The following is a 16134-nucleotide window of genomic DNA, read 5'->3' on the forward strand; positions in this document are numbered from 1 at the left end:
AGACAGGATACCGTCCGCGGAGGCACCCCTCGGCAGCCTCGCCCTTCTCCATCCCTCCTAGATTCATCGGCTGCAAAATATTGCCATCTTTGATCATTTTTCGCAATCGCATAACTTTTGTCATGAGTGCCCCAGTAATCGCTCAGCCAGTTGTGGTATCGCTGGCTGACTTGCAAAATGGTATTTCAAAATGTCTCTCCTTTTAGTCCGTTCTTCATGGCTGACATTAGCTACAGGAAACGTGCCTTTTGAGAAACTTGTCGAGGCTTTCGGACCGGATTCTCTAGGGATTCTAGTTGTCAAGAATGTTCCACCAGAGTTTCCCGAGCTGAGACGTCAAGCACTTTCATATGCCTCGTATCTTGGAAACTTGCCGAAAGCCGAGCTTGGTGATTAGTTAACCCTTCCGTTAAGTTGAAACGTACGGTTATTAACACTGGCATGCAGACAAGGTCGAGAACCCCGCTGCCAAGTATCTGACAGGCTGGTCGCTGGGAAAGGAACAACTCAAAGACGGACAAGTAGACACATTCAAAGGGTCTTTCTACGCCAACTGCGCCTTCTACACGGATCCAACATTAGATGCCGCGAGACCAACACCTGACTTCTCGGCCGAGAATTTCCCGGAATATCTGTCACCAAACATATGGCCCGAAGAACAGGTTCTCCCAGGATTCAAACGCAGCTTAGAAGACCTGTGCAGGCTATTGATTGACACAGCTGTTCTTGTTGCACGTGCGTGCGATCAATATGCGGAGCGGGAAATCGAGGGGTACACGAAGGGCTACGTCGAGCACGTTGTCAGCACGAGCAACACCACTAAGGCCAGATTGCTGCACTATTACCCGCAATCTCAGGAGGGCTCGAGTGAAAATGAGGACGACTGGTGCGGTGTGCACCTCGATCACTCGGTTCTGACAGCCTTGACATCCGCAATGTTCGTCGATGAGCACAAGACGCCGTCGGATTCAGTTTCACACGCCAAGGACGCCACAGGACTCTCTGCGCTCGAGGAGATGGCAGGAAGCCCTGATCCTCTAGCTGGACTTTACATCAAGTCTAGGACAGGGGACACCGTGCAGGTGAAGATTCCTAGAGATTGCATTGCTTTCCAGACCGGCGAGGCACTCGAACGGATCACAAAGGGCAAGTTCAAGGCTGTGCCGCACTTTGTGAGAGGCGTTAGGCCTTCTATGAGCAATGGCCGGGTTGCGAGGAACACTCTGGCGGTGTTTACTCAACCGAATCTTGGCGAGGAGGTTGACTCAGAGCAGCATATCACATTCGGAGAATTTGCTAGGGGCGTTGTGAGCAAGAATACTGTTGAGGCTTGAAATTGGAAGAAGTTCCGATAAAGAGTATACTTTGAGAGTAATAAATTGTAATGTGATACCTCGGCTACCTAATGTTGGCACCTCTTGGCTCGATACTCGCGGTTCATGCAATGATATCTGTGCCATGTCAAGACGCCACAACTCATAATGCGCATAATATTTGGGGCCAGTACATCTCCTCAGTGTAAAGGCGGTTTAACATCGGAAATTTAGTTATCCAACTTAGCAGAGTCAAGCTTCGTAGGCCCTTCTGACCCCAGACTTTGCTCTTCCACAACAGCCTCGATGACTTGAAGCTCCGTCTTGGCTCGCCGCTTTTCGACTAGAATAAGAACGGTGACCCAAATCGCCATGGTCGTTCCTACAGCAATCATGACAATCATTCCTTTCTATCGTACTATCAGCATGATCCTGAGGGTCAAGTCTCGGTCTCGACGAAGGACAGCTCTTTCTACACACCTTGAACTCTGGAGCGTCATCGGCTCTGTAGAAAATTAGTGGCCACCAAGCTTGGAAGCAGTTGCCAGCCGCGTTCATGCATGCAATAACGCACGATCGTAGTCTCGGTGATTCATTTCGCATCGAGTCATTGGCCCACGCAAAGAAAGTGGCTTGGATACAATAGATCGAGCCAGCCCAGTAGTAGGCCCCAAATTTGGCTGCCGTCGAAGTTTGCGCGAGAATGATTGCGGCATTAGCAATAGCCGTGAAGGAGACGTAGTATCCCGACAGCCACCGCCTACCCCAAATATCTGTTGATGTGGCCCACAACAGCGTGCTCGTCACGCCCATGGCCTGTACACCGGTGGGGTAGTTGTTGCGTTGGTAGAGATTGTACTTCTCTGTTGGATGAGCCTGCATATAGAGGTTGAGAAGCGACTGATTGGACTGCGATTCGGAGCAATTGCCTAAAATCCACAGGAAACAAAAGGCATAGAGGTACCAGGAGTGTACTACTCTAGATAGGAAAGACTTGGAGAGAATACTCTCCGTCTTGTCAACCTCGTGAATCGGCACCCGCTCTCTTGCAAGAGCGATTTCTTCTTGGCTTAGGTAGAATGCCGTGGTCGTATGAGGTGTATCGGGGAAGAAGAAGTATCCGTACACAGCGACGGGCAGCGTGATAATGCCAGAAATCTGGGCGCAGTCAGCAAGAAATCTCGATAGACAGACATAGACATTAGTCCTGAACTCACAATGAACAGCCATTTCCAACCTGGCAGACCATGGAGGCCATTCATAGACGAATGGATAGACGAATGGATGCCACTATGGAGGAAGCCACCAAACATACCACCAGCTAGACCACTGGCGGTGAAGAATCCTGTGCGCTGGCCAAGCTCCTTCTTAGTATACCATGATCCCAGAATGTACTGGGTTCCGGCGAAGATGCATGATTCAAAGTACCCTTGGAAGAATCGGATAGCCATGAGGTGCTGCGGAGTCTTCGCCACCGCGTTTAGCATAGTAATTCCTGCCCAGGTTGTGATCATAAAGGGGAAGAAGTTTCGAGGCTTAAAATAAGTCAAGAGCAAATTGTTGGGGACAATGCCTCTATGAAGTGGCAATGAGAGGTCAGTAATTCGGTCCCCAATATCTGGTGCGTCTTGCAGGGCTCCGAGAACTCACATGAGATACGCTGTCGCATAAAGAGTCGTTACGACAGTCAGTTGAGCACCTTTGAAGCCCAAGTCCTCTCGCATTCCAGAAACATATGCTTGGGTTATGCTGGCTCTGTCGAGATAATTCCTGATGCGAGTCGTATTCGTCAGCACCTCTGTTATTAACATTGAATGTTGTTGAGCCATTCACTCACATGAAATATGCTGTTCAACGTTAGAAACGGCAATCACACCATAGAGGTTGACGGGCATGAACATACCTAAACAGCAGAAAGTAAGAATGAAGAAGTCCAACTTGAGAACAAGTTTCCTCTCCAATGGAGTTGAAGCACCCTTGAAGTGCTTTCTCAATGATGAGAAGAACCCCATTGTAGCTATCGAAGTATCTTGCTTCCGCTAGTAATGCGAAAAGTAAAACAAAGAACTAATAGGTGCTGGGCAAGGGCTGGGATTCATGCGCACTCGACAGCTGATGGGCGCTTATGAAGGAAAGGTTGGAGAGCTCTTTTTATGTCCAACTGCCTTTGGTGCACTGTCATCTAGATGAAGTCGCCGTTATTGGCTTATCTGCTACTCCAAGACGCCTCATCCCTGAATATGGGAAAGCATGCTTGGCTCGGGGATAAGGGGATGGTGCCCCGCCCTCTTGAGAAACTTCCGTTATCAAGGCTCAGCAAAACATGGGGGTCTTGAGAGATACTACTTGCCAAATACCAATTACCCAGAGTGAGTAAGGCAAAGAAGCTTGGAAGTCTTGAAGTATCTCGTCCATAAGGTAGATAGAGAACTAGGCCGCCACACTTTCATTTCGCACATGCGCTAATGCCAAGCTGTCCGACTGTTGTTGCTGACTCTACGATAAGCGGGCTATTTTAATCCCCCCAGTGCCATCGTTACGTGCATGTGCGAGGCTGGAAGCCAAGACCGTGTGTTGAGATGGGTGAGTGGATCACCCTCTTGGAGGAGCTCCTCCCGTCGATCTCGACACAATATCGACGCAAGGTGATATCAACATATCTTACACCGCGCTGTGTGTTCCAGGTAGGTAGCCCAAAAACACTCAGAGTTATCATTAACCCGGTTACCAGGCTGACAATGAATGAGAGTGTGGTCGATTTCTGTTGAACGCGCCTAATCATCCTTGATTTCTTTTCTGCCAGTATGATTTATGCTTGCAATCCCCCATGAATGATCTGGAACAGACCAGGAATGCAAAAAGGCTAGAGATGGATGTATTGACGCCATAGGATGTATGAGACTTTCATAGCATTTTGTCTCGAGTTTAATGGCATGGTGAGGGCACTACGTAACTCGGTTTCTTTAGGAATTCAGAAAGCGTTACCTGCGTGTGAACTACAATGGCATAAACCCAACCGAGGGACCTTGTGGCCAACGCTACGCAATCAGTCGTTTTCTGCTGATTCGGCATGATAAATTTATCATCTCCAGCTGTTGTCTGAAATGTCTTGGTTCTAGAGCCTAGCTAGCCTTCAAAGAGGGTACATAAACCTCCCGAGGAACGTTGTCGAATTTGCCCAGACTCTGATGGCCTTCGGGATCAGGATATTCGCCAGCGAAGAAGTCGGCGTGTTTTTGAGTGTCTCGCGGACGATCAAGATCATACTCATAACGCTTGAACCCATGTTTCCGAGCGTCCAGGAAATCCGCCATACAGAATACCTGCTCATCAATAGGCTTATCGCGACCAAGTCGCTGAAGGAGAGGGGAGCCTTCGATAGGCACGAGTTCTCGCTCGTCAGCCGGACGTGAAAAGTAGATGACTCCAATACGACGAAGATGGCGTTGATCCTCGGGAGGTTCTGCACATAAAGAGTTAGTAATTGCTCGGGTGACTCATCGATCTCTGCAGCAAGCAATCACGTACGGATAACTCTATGGATAGTGGCCTTAAACAGGCCTCCCGTCAGTCGAGCAAGGGCATCGCCGAAGTTAACGACCAGACCATGAGGCTGGTGCTCGACCCAGCGATACTTCCCATCATTGTGGTCGAGAACTTGAAGTGCCGCTATGGGTTGCGAAAATAGAAAAGTCCATGTCCCCAGATCAGTGTGCCCCGAAAGGAAGATATCGCGGTACTTCTCGCTTTCTTCCTTCGATCGCGGCTCGCACATCATGTATCTGATGTACTCGGTCTTGGAACCCCCGGGTGCATGCGTTGACTGCATTACCTCTTCAGGGACCTCCAAGATGATAGCAACCTGGGTGCCATAATGATTATTCTGAGCCATATCCGGGAGCTAAGGGGCGAGCTTACCAAATTCAGAAGTTTTCTGAGGATGTTGGTTCGAATGAATTGCATCACTTCCTGTGTCTCCTGCAAATACGGTCGCATAACCTCAGGATGGGGACGGTCTAGCGGGTCGTGAACCAGAATGTTGTAATGATCCAGCTGTTTAGGAAAGCCTCCCTTACGCCCCAGGGGACCAGCAGGTTTGTACCCAACATATAGTCCCCGTGCATCTTCCTCGGGAGTTACTATCGCGCAGTGTCAATGCTTACACTCTTGTATCTTAGACCGATAAAGTAGCTGTAAATACCTTCATAAGGCGCCTTCTCTTCCGCCGAGAGGGTCATCATGGCGTTTGCTATCTGCATTTGGCGAGCGTAAACTTCATCAGAAATGCCATGATTGCTCAAAGTGAGAAAGCCGTAACCAGTCGCAGCTTCATAGAGATCCTTTGCAAGTTCCTGTCGGCCGATTTGGGTGTCAAATTTGGACAGGTCGAGGTTCACGAGTTTGACATAGTCCACTTTGCATGTTATAGTCAGCTAATTAAGGTTGATGCATTGATCCGACCTTGGAAGGTAAGACCTACACTTCTCCTCGGTGGGTGGAGCGGGTGTAAATGGAGGAAGGGACATAGTCTCTACACTGGTTGAAACGGATAGCCTCTGATGATAGATAGGGTTTGATACAGCTGAAGGTGTAAAAGATGACTTTTTCCGTATATGGCTTTTTGAAAAGTTGATGGCCTTTACTTGAGCAATCGGACTGGATCTTCACTGCCTATTATTAATATATTGTGAGTCGCATTTCTGTGAAAGGAGTTACCACATAAGCGCACTCTTACTGCGTGACCTATCATAGCGACTCTTACCCCCGTCAATGTCATAAATGCCAGCGCCGAATCGTAGATCGTTAATCTACACGCGTGACTACAGGTGCTCCTTGAGCGTGTTCCTCCTCCAAGTTCTCTCAACATGTCTTCTAGCGAGCCCAATCGCCTCAACCTCTCAATCGTCCTCCAATCAGTCCTCTCAACTCATTCTAGAGGAGCCCCAGCCCGGGTTTGTCATGATTCCCGAGGTTGCATCGTATCTTCGTGGGGTAAAGGAGATGGTGGTGGGTGAGAGGAGCTCCTCCCAAGTGGGGCACCTCTTCCCCAGACATTCGAGTCCGGCATTGACGCTTATCAGGCCGTCACCTGCGACCTTGGTCGGGGCTCCTCCTCGGTGAGCTCCAGCCAGCTCCTTTCTTCTTATCTCATCTGCCTTGAGCAAATCTGAAGCCTTTTAGACTTCGTCGTGCTGTATAGATCTTTCAAAACGAGGGATCGGCATTGTGAAGGTTACCATGGTAGATCCTTTGAGTTCAAGACTTGGGACATTTTGTCCGATGCGGCCGCACTGGGCAATGAACAAGCATGCAACTGGGAACGATAAGAATAGTAAACCCACAATTTGCGGAGAAGACGATTGTCCTATCACGTTGACTCTATTATCATGGGATGCCCATCGAGCTTCAGTGCTTGCACGACTGCTGTGAGACATCGTCGACAGTGAATATTGAAGCCTCGTAGAATACATCTTTACTTGGCAATCAAGAGTGAATCCAGAAACATATTTACAGTGCCAACCTTGAAACATCATTATCGTCATGACACCTAGTGTGAAAATGTCTCCCAGATCAACCGACAAGCCATTCCAATGTCCTGCGTGCTCAAGTCGATTCACCCGACAGGTGATTCTCCCGTTGAGCGATAGCCCCCAACACAAAAGATTGACAGTCAGCAGGAGAACTTGAATCGTCATACGGCATCAGGTACTGATTAAATAAAAAATTCTTGATGTCTAGAGACGAGCCAGGCTGACGGACTCAGTACATCAGCGTTCAAATCTGAGGCCATTCCCATGTCTACAGTGTGAAGTCAGCTTCTCCAGAAGGTAGGCACTATTTCTAGAACATCAAACTACTTCGAAATTTTGTTAGAGTCTGAGTTGACTTGTATTAGTGATTTGAGAAAACGCCACGTGAGAAGATACCACGCAAACCCCGATCGCAATGACGAGACAATCCACGTCGCCAATCATGCTGCGCCAGCCGACGAACCAACAAAAGAGACAAACACATCAGCGGATGCGACCTGCTTAACTGATCGTTCAAACGCCGAAGGTGTAGGTGCTCCGTTCATCAAACCCGACAGATTTTCAATCTAAATTTTGACAATGGCTCAGTCAATATCGATTTCACAAATTTCCGCATCACGAGGCATTTCATGGTTATTCAAACTTCCTCAATTTGTATCAGCTTACTTCGATCGTTTTCAGCCCACGTTCCCGCTTCTACACAAGCCAACATTCGACCTTGATACGGATCAGGAGCCGTTGATACAAGCGATTGTTTGCCTTGGGGCTATTTATCAAGCTCAAGGTTCAGACCAGGAGATAAGCGCTACATTGTTCTCTTCGGGCCTGAAGTCTCTGGACCTATACGTAAGTGAGCATACAAGAATGACTTCGTACGAATGTTGAGCGGTAGAATGACTTATAGGTTCGCGAGAGTCGGCGGGTAAGATTTAGAGAGTTGTGGGTTATGCAAGCCTACCTGCTCTTCGAATACTATGCATTCTACAGCTGCGACGATGGCCGGTTCTCAACGGCTCTCAAGATCCACAGGAAGCTTATTGATGCTGTCCGACAGTACCAGATGCTTCAAGATAGAATAGCTCTGGGCGTAGACGAAATCTCCAGCCCGAACGAACCTTCGGTAGCTTCTTCAATGACCGTGACCGAGCACGCCTGGCGAGTTGCCATGTACAACGAGTCAAGAAAGCGGTATGGCCACCTACCAGCGCGGTACCAGCGCGAAAATCTGGCATCAACTGAAGTAAAACGTTGACATTTGAGGTCTCAGGGTAGTTTACTGTCTATACTACCTTGATGCTCAACTCTCAGTCTGTTGTAACATACGTCCGCTGCTCGCAGCTCTCGAATTGAAATACGAACTTCCGTGTCAAGACGACACATGGCAAGCTGCCACAGCCGAAACCTGGCAAGCCCTCATAGTCTCTCAAGAAGGGTCATTCAGCGAAGAAGACGACTATGAAGCCAATGGCGACCCACGCCCGGCGCACGGCGATCTGTATGCAAGTCTCATGTACTTGATGAATCCCAACCCGCAAGACCGGCCTCTGCGATTACTCTGGCACTCATCTTTCGCATGTCTCATGCTCATAACGCAAATTTTGATGATGATTCGTGACCTCACCTTGGCAAGCTCGTTCTTATACAACAATGTGCGGTGTGGTGAGTCCAAGAACAACTTGTCAATCATCTCAGAAGCTAGTCGGACCTCGATCATGCAAGCTCTGAACGCCTTGTCGGATATCATGCGCAAGCCATCATTTCCTAGAACATGCCCCCTCAGCAGCTTTTTAGATGATTCCGAGTCTGTGGAGTCTAGCCTATGGAGCAACGTCTGGATCGTGTGGCATTATGCTGCAATGAATCTAACCCACCAAGAGGCATTACTCACGAGCGGCATCGTCGAGTATAGTCTTCCATCTGCTGTTTCAACTTGCTGGGAACTTGGTAAACCTCGAGTGAAACAGCATCGAGATGTGTACGAAGATAGAGATGGTATGTATATGAGTCCTTCTTCATATTGTCACTCATGCGAAGACTTCACATGAAACAAGACACCAGCTCACACTGTCTCAGTCATCCGTGTTGCTAGTAGCCTGGAGAGCATTCTTGTGCTTCTTTCTCGCGACACTAGACCCATCGATATCAACTTTCAGTTACAACCTGAATTCACCCCCAAAATAATCGAAGATCCTTTCATCACAATGATCGGATACAAGGCATGTCTGCTGGGCTGGCGCATAGTACGTCTAATGGCTGTTAGCCTACAGACCAGCACGGCCTCGTCCAACATCCAAACACAAAGCATCTACTCCATGTCTGCTCGAGTTGTTCTTACTGGCATACTAGCTGCCATAAGCCCAGAGTCTGCAAATCAGAGAGGTCAGTGGAACCCAACAGCGGCGGTAGATGATGCCGAGTCTAGATACTTAGCATGGATGGAGGCAACCTTTGTGGCAAGGGATGTGTGGCCACCAAGCAAATGGATCGTCGCTGTATTTAATGAAAGCAGACATGAGCCTGAGTAAGAGTGCGCAGTGTGTAGTCTATCTCAAAGTATACAGACTCCTTTGAATCTTGCAGAATTTCTCCGAATCTCCTCTCAAGTTCCGATAATGCTATGATCTCTGGAGGTGCTAAGCTTTCCCAGGCTCAAAGGCCATCATAGTCAGGATAAGTACCACCAGGCTCGTCACGAATGATGTTAGATCCGAGTATGCTATCGAATATTCCATCTTTGTCGTTACGGACGCGCATATAATACTCATGTACCACAGGATGCTTTTCCGCCCAGCTTTTGGTAAAGACCTTGGAGACAGTCAGTAACTTTTCGGATACTGTATTTAGGGAACTTGAGTTTCTTGTTAGACAGGTCCTTACATATTGGTAGCCTCTTGCGAGACCAGAAACGACGAAGAGGTCGGCAAGCGTCAACATATCTCCAACTAGATAATTCTTCCCTGTGATCTCCTTCTCGATGGCACGAATGGTCAACTCACAGGCTTCCTCACAAGTCTTGAGAATCTGAGGACTGCTAGGTACCCGTCCGATGATGGGTCCTATCCATGCCATAATGGGTGGCAGGAGCTCATAGTTCGTGAATGATGCCCACCGAAGGACAGTTGTCTCCTCCTTCAATCCAGATCCACACAGCTTTGTGTTTGGATCCTGCTTTGCCACTGTTGTACCGTGAGTTTTACCGAGTCTATCGTTTCCAATAAGCTTGGCACTTACGGAACCATGCAACTGCGTTGCTTTCGTAGACAGTGAAGCCATCGGCGGTCTCCAGCGCGGGGACTTTTCCAGTGTGGAACTTGGAGAGATATTCTTCACCGACGCCGCCCTTTTCCGGGTATACTTTGATCGGGAATGCGTTGCAAATCTCGACGTCGAGTTTATTATACTTGGCAACGAAGAGCACCATCGTAGATCGAGGCGCTTTGGGATACGTGTAGAGCTTGCCGAAAGACATCTTGCTGCTTGTGGTAGCTTGTCTGAATGGAGAATAAACGAACGTAGGGAGGAATTTTGCTGCTAGAATCTGGACTGAACTTATAGCTGTACTTTACCGGGCAGGAGGTCCTGTCCCCTACATAATGCATCCTGCATATTGTCGCTGATGATTATCGTCATAGGGAGGAGCTCCACCACAAAGGTGGAGGTCCATCCCGCAACAAATGCTCCTCCTACATTCAAAGATTACCTTGACAACTCATTGTTCGAGCCGTCAGCTGGATCTACGCGAATCTCTGCTTGCGCTGGTTCTGTCTCTGAAATTGCACGGTTCAGTCACATAGCGAGTATCCCATCGACTGTTAGAAGCACAGATGCAGCACATCCGCCTCCAGTCTTTCCCTAACTTCTTAGGTATTTAAATTTAACTTATTTAGAGTGAATAAAAGGAAAACAAAGTTGGGCAAATATGTCATTCATTACCATTACTTGTAAAAGTGTATAGTGTTGTATTGTCGATATCTGGCAGCGGATAAGAGAAAACCTAGATGATGAGAAATGCAATGCCAACCCTACATAAAAAGAAAAAGGAGAAAAGTACAGTACTCACTCGAATAATGCCAAGGTAGTCTAGAATCGGGATTCGAAATGAAGCGGTTGGAACAAAATGTCTTTCAAATTCGCGGCTTCTTCATTCATCCAAACTTCGTCAAATGGCTAAATAAGTCCACCAAAAGCATCTATCAAACAGGTTACACGAACGTCAAAATTCGTTAGTCTCCCGAGCACGCAAAACGTTCCCGAGATGCGGGAAAGACTTCCATGTCATGATGTGACCGCTGATAGGCGCGGATGCGGCAGTCATCCGTGGAACCACTACTGTAGCATCAGTTGTCGCTGCAAAATGAATGCTGCCGGTTCGGAGCTGAAAATGCAACCTTGGCTTGCGAACCGAGAGGTAATGGTTGGAGCGTGTCTGCCATCCCACCGGCTGAGTCTGTGGGGTTTAGCTAGCCATGCAGTCGGCCGAATGCAAGATGAAAATCTGGGGTCATCGGCTGAACTGATGCCACCCTTTCGCATCATCCGCAGTCATGCAACTGCCGGAAGAAAAATAATGAAGCACCGTAGCTGGAGCGCAATCTCCTTGGGCTGTAGATCGACAGTCAAGATCTTACGACCCAATGAGATACTTGAAACTGGATTTCATGATGTCCTCGTACCGAGTGAAAGAGATCCGAGATGGCCGAGAACCCATTTTGCGTTTGTGATGAAAATGATAAAACCGAACTGGCATCCCTCAACTAATCGTTCATTTCAGTAGTCAAGGACACCCCAGCCTACAAAATCACACATTGAGCCTATCAACACGTCCACACGATGAGATCCTGGCTGCGCTCACTTGTCACGATAGCTGCTTTGGCAGCCCTTATTGTGGCAGAGACCTTCACCAACCCGGTCATATGGGAAGACCTCGCCGACAATGAGGTTCACCGTGTCGGAGACACCTACTACTTGACGGCATCCACCATGCACTACTCCCCCGGTGCGCCCATCCTACGCTCTAAAGACTTGGTCAACTGGGAGTACGTCAGCCACTCGGTTCCGGTTCTCGATTGGAACTCGCAATACGACTTGGCAGATGGCAAAAATGCCTATGTCAAAGGTATCTGGGCATCTTCTCTTCGCCACCGGGCAAGCAACGGTCTCTGGTACTTTGTAGCCTGCGTAGAGTTCTCAAAGACTTACGTCTACACATCACCTGACCCTGCTGGGCCCTGGACCAAAGCCGGCACCATTGACACGTGCTACTACGATGTTGGCTTGTTGTTTGACGATGACGATACCCCGTACGTAGCCTATGGAAACACCGCGATTTCTGTTGCGCAACTCTCTGCCGACGGACTTTCGGAGACTCGACGAGAGACGGTATTCCAGACGCCCAGCGATATTGGTGCTCTGGAGGGTGCGCGGATGTACAAGCGAGACGGAAACTACTACATCTTCCTGACGAGACCGCCTGATGGACAATTCGTGCTCAAATCATCCAGCCCGTGGGGTCCATACGAAGTCAAGGTTCTCGCGGACAGAATCGCACTTAGTTCGGTTCCGAATGCCGGGTCGCCGCACCAGGGCAGTCTCGTGGACACCCAGAACGGAGATTGGTACTACATGGGCTTCACGGACATCTATCCCGGCGGCCGCTCCCCCGTGCTGGCTCCCATCACTTGGGGAGATGATGGTTTCCCGTCGCTCGTGACCGTCAACGGTGCTTGGGGAGACTACGAGTACCCGCTTCCCCGGGCGGATGTGCCGAGCGCTCTACGCACCGATGAGTTTGCCGGCACATCCCTCCGCCCCGAGTGGGAATGGAATCACAATCCCGATGTCAGTGGCATCGAGGTCAACAACGGAATCAAACTCCGCACCGTCACTGTGACATCGGACCTGTACTCGGCTCGCAACACCCTGACCCACAGAATTCGAGGACCGATTGGAACCGGCACCGTTCACCTTAACGTTGCGAACATGGCCGACGGGGACCGCGTTGGACTCGCAGCGTTGCGCGATAAGTCCTCTTGGATCGGCATCGAACGTGAAGGGGATGTGTATTCCATCGTCACCGTTGGAGGTCTGACCATGAACACCGACTGGACCACGAACTCGACAGGGGCAGTTGTTGAGCGCAGGCCATTGGGAGACGCGAGAGACGTCTACCTCAGAATGGTGGCTGACATTCGTCCTGGCGGGCCTGGCAACACTGTCTTCAGCTACAGTGTCGACGGCCAGATTTTCGAGACTGTGGGTGCGCCATTCACGCTGTACAACAACTGGGAGTTCTTCATGGGCTATCGATATGGCATCTTCAACTACGCAACAAAAGCATTGGGTGGCTCTGTGACAGTTTCATCGTTTACCAATGCTTAGTTGGTGTTTAAGTCTCGAGCCTCTTGTTTAAATTGCGCCCAAACAGGAAGATGTATTGAAGTTTCTGAAACTGTAAATAGCCAAAGTCAGGGGATGGGAATAGGTAATGTGGGAGAAAGAAAGAAACATTCAACATTGTATTTACTCTTATGCTTCCGATACGAATAATATCAATAATCCGCAGCAGCTGACGCCCCTCGGTTCGTCCGCAATTTAAAGTTGCAATGCAAAGAATCGGAGAGAGCCAACAAACCGGGCAAAGCGCATCTCTTCCCCGCACTCAAAAGTCCGCAGGCTCCAACCTCCAACCCCGAGTTGGTGAGCCCCCAACCTCGCCGGGTAACCCGGACCTAAGCGGACCCAATAATGGAGCTTGATACGCGCCAAAGGGGACCAGAGACCCGGAGGGAGACCTGGGGTATTTGAACGCGATGCTTCATTTGGATCCAATGCCGAGGTTTGTTGGATCTTCATGAGGAACCCCTCATTGAATATGTGCCTAGCTCGCCTACCCAGATGTGCCATTTACGGTCACCTTCTCGCGCAGCAGGCTACATCCTGTCAATCTTAACCCCGCGCGGCAGCTCTTCGAAGCCAGTGTCCTGGTCTACACGTGTACTATCTCACTACGGGCCGAACATGTGTGAAGTAGAGAGGGCTATCGATGGCTGTCTGTTGGCCATGGCACTCAGCTGATTCGTCATCAGAGAGCGGTCTGGGATGACCCCTGACGATCCGAACACCTCGATATGCATTAGGTAGTTTTCTGGAGGCTAGCTTTCCCCCAGCCCACTGATGAGTCTCCGAGCCTGTTGCGACTAAGAAAGCACGGCAATGGGGAACTGTTTTGGCCAAGTGGGTTTCCCATCGACAGCTTTCCGCAGCTGCGGGAGCAGGTCTCAGTGCGGATATCATTCTAGTTTGCTTGGCCGAAGGGGTCTCGGTGAGTATGCGACGTCATGCAAGTCTTGATAAATACCTCTCCGTTTCCCCCGAGCTTTCCTTGGGCGCTGACGTTGGACAACGAACCTTTGTTCTCCCCGGTCGTTCCGCATCCGCCTCTTGCTCTGCCCTTTTAAGCCTCTTCTTCGAGTCTTTCATCCCCGAATATCGCTATTGATTCTTCCAGTACGATAGATCCGAGAGTTGACGCCACCCAAAATGAGAGTTAAGACTAGCACCGCCCTCACCGGCATTCTCGCCGCCACCGCCGCCACGGCGCAAAACGCAACGAGCACCTGCGCGACCGGCGTGTACATCATCGTGGCCCGCGGCAGCAACGAAGCTCCCGGATCCGGCAGAATTGGCAGCGTCGCCAATGGCACTTTCGCAGCCATTCCCGGGTCCCAGATCGCGCCGCTCGACTACCCGGCGACGTTTGACAACTACTCGACCTCCGTCGCAGCCGGCGCCGTGGCTTTGAACGCCGCGTTGACCTCGTACAACGCACGATGCCCGAACTCCAAGGTTGCGCTGTTGGGATACTCTCAGGTAAGCTCACGCCGTACTGAAGATTTGGTTATCGCGCAGCCATCTGTATCAACGCCAACCCACTTTCATGGGACGACGTGATCTGCTATTTTACCAGAGCGCCGGAAAGGAGGGTGGCAATTGGGCGAGAAAATTGGACGGCTGCTGGAAAATTTACTTTTGTTTTCTCCCGCTGACTTGCATGAAACTTTAGGGTTCGCAAGTGACAGGTGATACTCTGTGCGGCAGCGTCGACGAGGACGAGGGCGAGGCTCTCAACATTGAGTTCAATCAGACGGCGCCCGTTCCCGCATCCGTCGTCGACCAAAGTGGTTAGTAGCTGCCCACCCAGTCACTTTCCGTTGACATGATCGCGAAGCTTACACATTTTCAGTCATCGCCGTGATTCTCTTCGGAGACCCAACCCACAACGTCAGCGCAAGCTGGAACAAGGGCACGAGCAAGCGCAATGGAGTAAGTTCCACCTTGGCGAAACGTGGTGGCGGAATCAAGCCCCTATGTCTCATAGTGCAACATTGGAGTTGCTGACTCGTTCGTCTCTAGCTCTTCCCCCGTGAGAATGTGACCAAGTGCGAGGCATACGCGTCCAAGATCGAGTCGTACTGCGACACGGGAGATATCTACTGCGATCTCGGCAACAACACCGCCGTTCACGGTTCATACTTTGCCAACTACACCGACGATGCAGTTGAGTTCATCTGGGCACAGTACAACGCGTCCAAGTCATCCAACGGTTCATCGCCGACTGCCACCCCCACCACGGTTCCGGGATCCGGAGCTGCCGACTCCGCTCCGGGCCTGCTGATGTCCCTGGCTGGTTTATCTATGCTGGCGGCTTTCATCCTGTAAGAGAAGAAGTTTGCATGTTTGGAAAAGCATGCTGGATGTAATTTCACTGGCTATGGTGGCGATTCACCGGCTTTGTAATTATTCAATAATGACTGCTATGATTTGAACATCCCTTCTTGGGCTCCCTAAGACTTTCATCCCACCGGTATCTACAACATTTCAAAACTCCACGCCCGAGGATAAACTCCATTATTCACTCGGTCCGTTGGCGTCGGACCGACGGCACTGTAGGGTCCAGACTCTAGTAGTCCTCGTAACCTTTTACAACAGCCTCATCATGGGCTTGACACCAATAGCTTAATCTCTCCTAAGCTAGTATCGCTCCAAATAACTTGATATGTTCCATCCTCACGCACGTGACATGGCCATCTCGAAGCGACACAATACGTAGAAAATCGAGCTAGAGCATTCCAAGTCGCTCCCGTCGTCTCTGCAAGCCGTTCAGTTTACTTTGAAATCTAGGTTTGACTTTGACGACAATGCATGGACCATACCATACTTCATGAGGAACGTCTTGCAAGATGCTCTCGGCTTTCGCCGTGAAGTCAAATCAGGACCATTCTCACCATGTC

At 49.9% G+C, this 16134-nt stretch overlaps 7 protein-coding genes across 7 annotated transcripts; 4 read left to right on the plus strand and 3 right to left on the minus strand.

Moving 5' to 3' along the window:
- Window positions 1–122: 122 nt before the first annotated feature.
- On the plus strand, window positions 123–1334 carry CABS01_02639 (uncharacterized protein; the record flags this gene model as incomplete). Its single annotated transcript, XM_060536017.1, has 3 exons — window positions 123–180; window positions 237–389; window positions 448–1334. 3 exons carry the CDS (start codon window positions 123–125, stop codon window positions 1332–1334), a joined length of 1098 nt encoding a protein of 365 aa, XP_060393929.1.
- Window positions 1335–1543: 209 nt separating this feature from the next.
- Window positions 1544–3325, minus strand: CABS01_02640 (major facilitator superfamily transporter; the record flags this gene model as incomplete). Its single annotated transcript, XM_060536018.1, has 6 exons — window positions 1544–1723; window positions 1794–2471; window positions 2531–2888; window positions 2964–3083; window positions 3151–3160; window positions 3217–3325. The coding sequence occupies 6 exons, from the start codon at window positions 3323–3325 to the stop codon at window positions 1544–1546; spliced, it is 1455 nt and encodes a 484-aa protein (XP_060393930.1).
- A 1110-nt stretch (window positions 3326–4435) lies between these two features.
- Window positions 4436–6063, minus strand: CABS01_02641 (uncharacterized protein; the record flags this gene model as incomplete). Its single annotated transcript, XM_060536019.1, has 6 exons — window positions 4436–4776; window positions 4842–5175; window positions 5232–5452; window positions 5515–5727; window positions 5794–5914; window positions 6049–6063. 6 exons carry the CDS (start codon window positions 6061–6063, stop codon window positions 4436–4438), a joined length of 1245 nt encoding a protein of 414 aa, XP_060393931.1.
- A 1727-nt stretch (window positions 6064–7790) lies between these two features.
- Window positions 7791–9369, plus strand: CABS01_02642 (uncharacterized protein; the record flags this gene model as incomplete). The annotated part of the gene is made up of 3 exons (XM_060536020.1): window positions 7791–8053; window positions 8112–8836; window positions 8918–9369. 3 exons carry the CDS (start codon window positions 7791–7793, stop codon window positions 9367–9369), a joined length of 1440 nt encoding a protein of 479 aa, XP_060393932.1.
- A 124-nt stretch (window positions 9370–9493) lies between these two features.
- CABS01_02643 (elongation factor 1-gamma) lies at window positions 9494–10313 on the minus strand (the record flags this gene model as incomplete). Its single annotated transcript, XM_060536021.1, has 3 exons — window positions 9494–9649; window positions 9722–10020; window positions 10076–10313. 3 exons carry the CDS (start codon window positions 10311–10313, stop codon window positions 9494–9496), a joined length of 693 nt encoding a protein of 230 aa, XP_060393933.1.
- A 1361-nt stretch (window positions 10314–11674) lies between these two features.
- Window positions 11675–13222, plus strand: CABS01_02644 (uncharacterized protein; the record flags this gene model as incomplete). Its single annotated transcript, XM_060536022.1, has 1 exon — window positions 11675–13222. One exon carries the CDS (start codon window positions 11675–11677, stop codon window positions 13220–13222), a length of 1548 nt encoding a protein of 515 aa, XP_060393934.1.
- Window positions 13223–14383: 1161 nt separating this feature from the next.
- CABS01_02645 (cutinase) lies at window positions 14384–15562 on the plus strand (the record flags this gene model as incomplete). The annotated part of the gene is made up of 4 exons (XM_060536023.1): window positions 14384–14713; window positions 14907–15024; window positions 15087–15166; window positions 15257–15562. 4 exons carry the CDS (start codon window positions 14384–14386, stop codon window positions 15560–15562), a joined length of 834 nt encoding a protein of 277 aa, XP_060393935.1.
- Window positions 15563–16134: the final 572 nt, after the last annotated feature.

The sequence above is a fragment of the Colletotrichum abscissum genome (assembly GCF_030869225.1).
Source record: "Colletotrichum abscissum strain IMI 504890 chromosome Unknown Scaffold_5.1, whole genome shotgun sequence".
Lineage (NCBI taxonomy): Eukaryota > Fungi > Ascomycota > Sordariomycetes > Glomerellales > Glomerellaceae > Colletotrichum > Colletotrichum abscissum.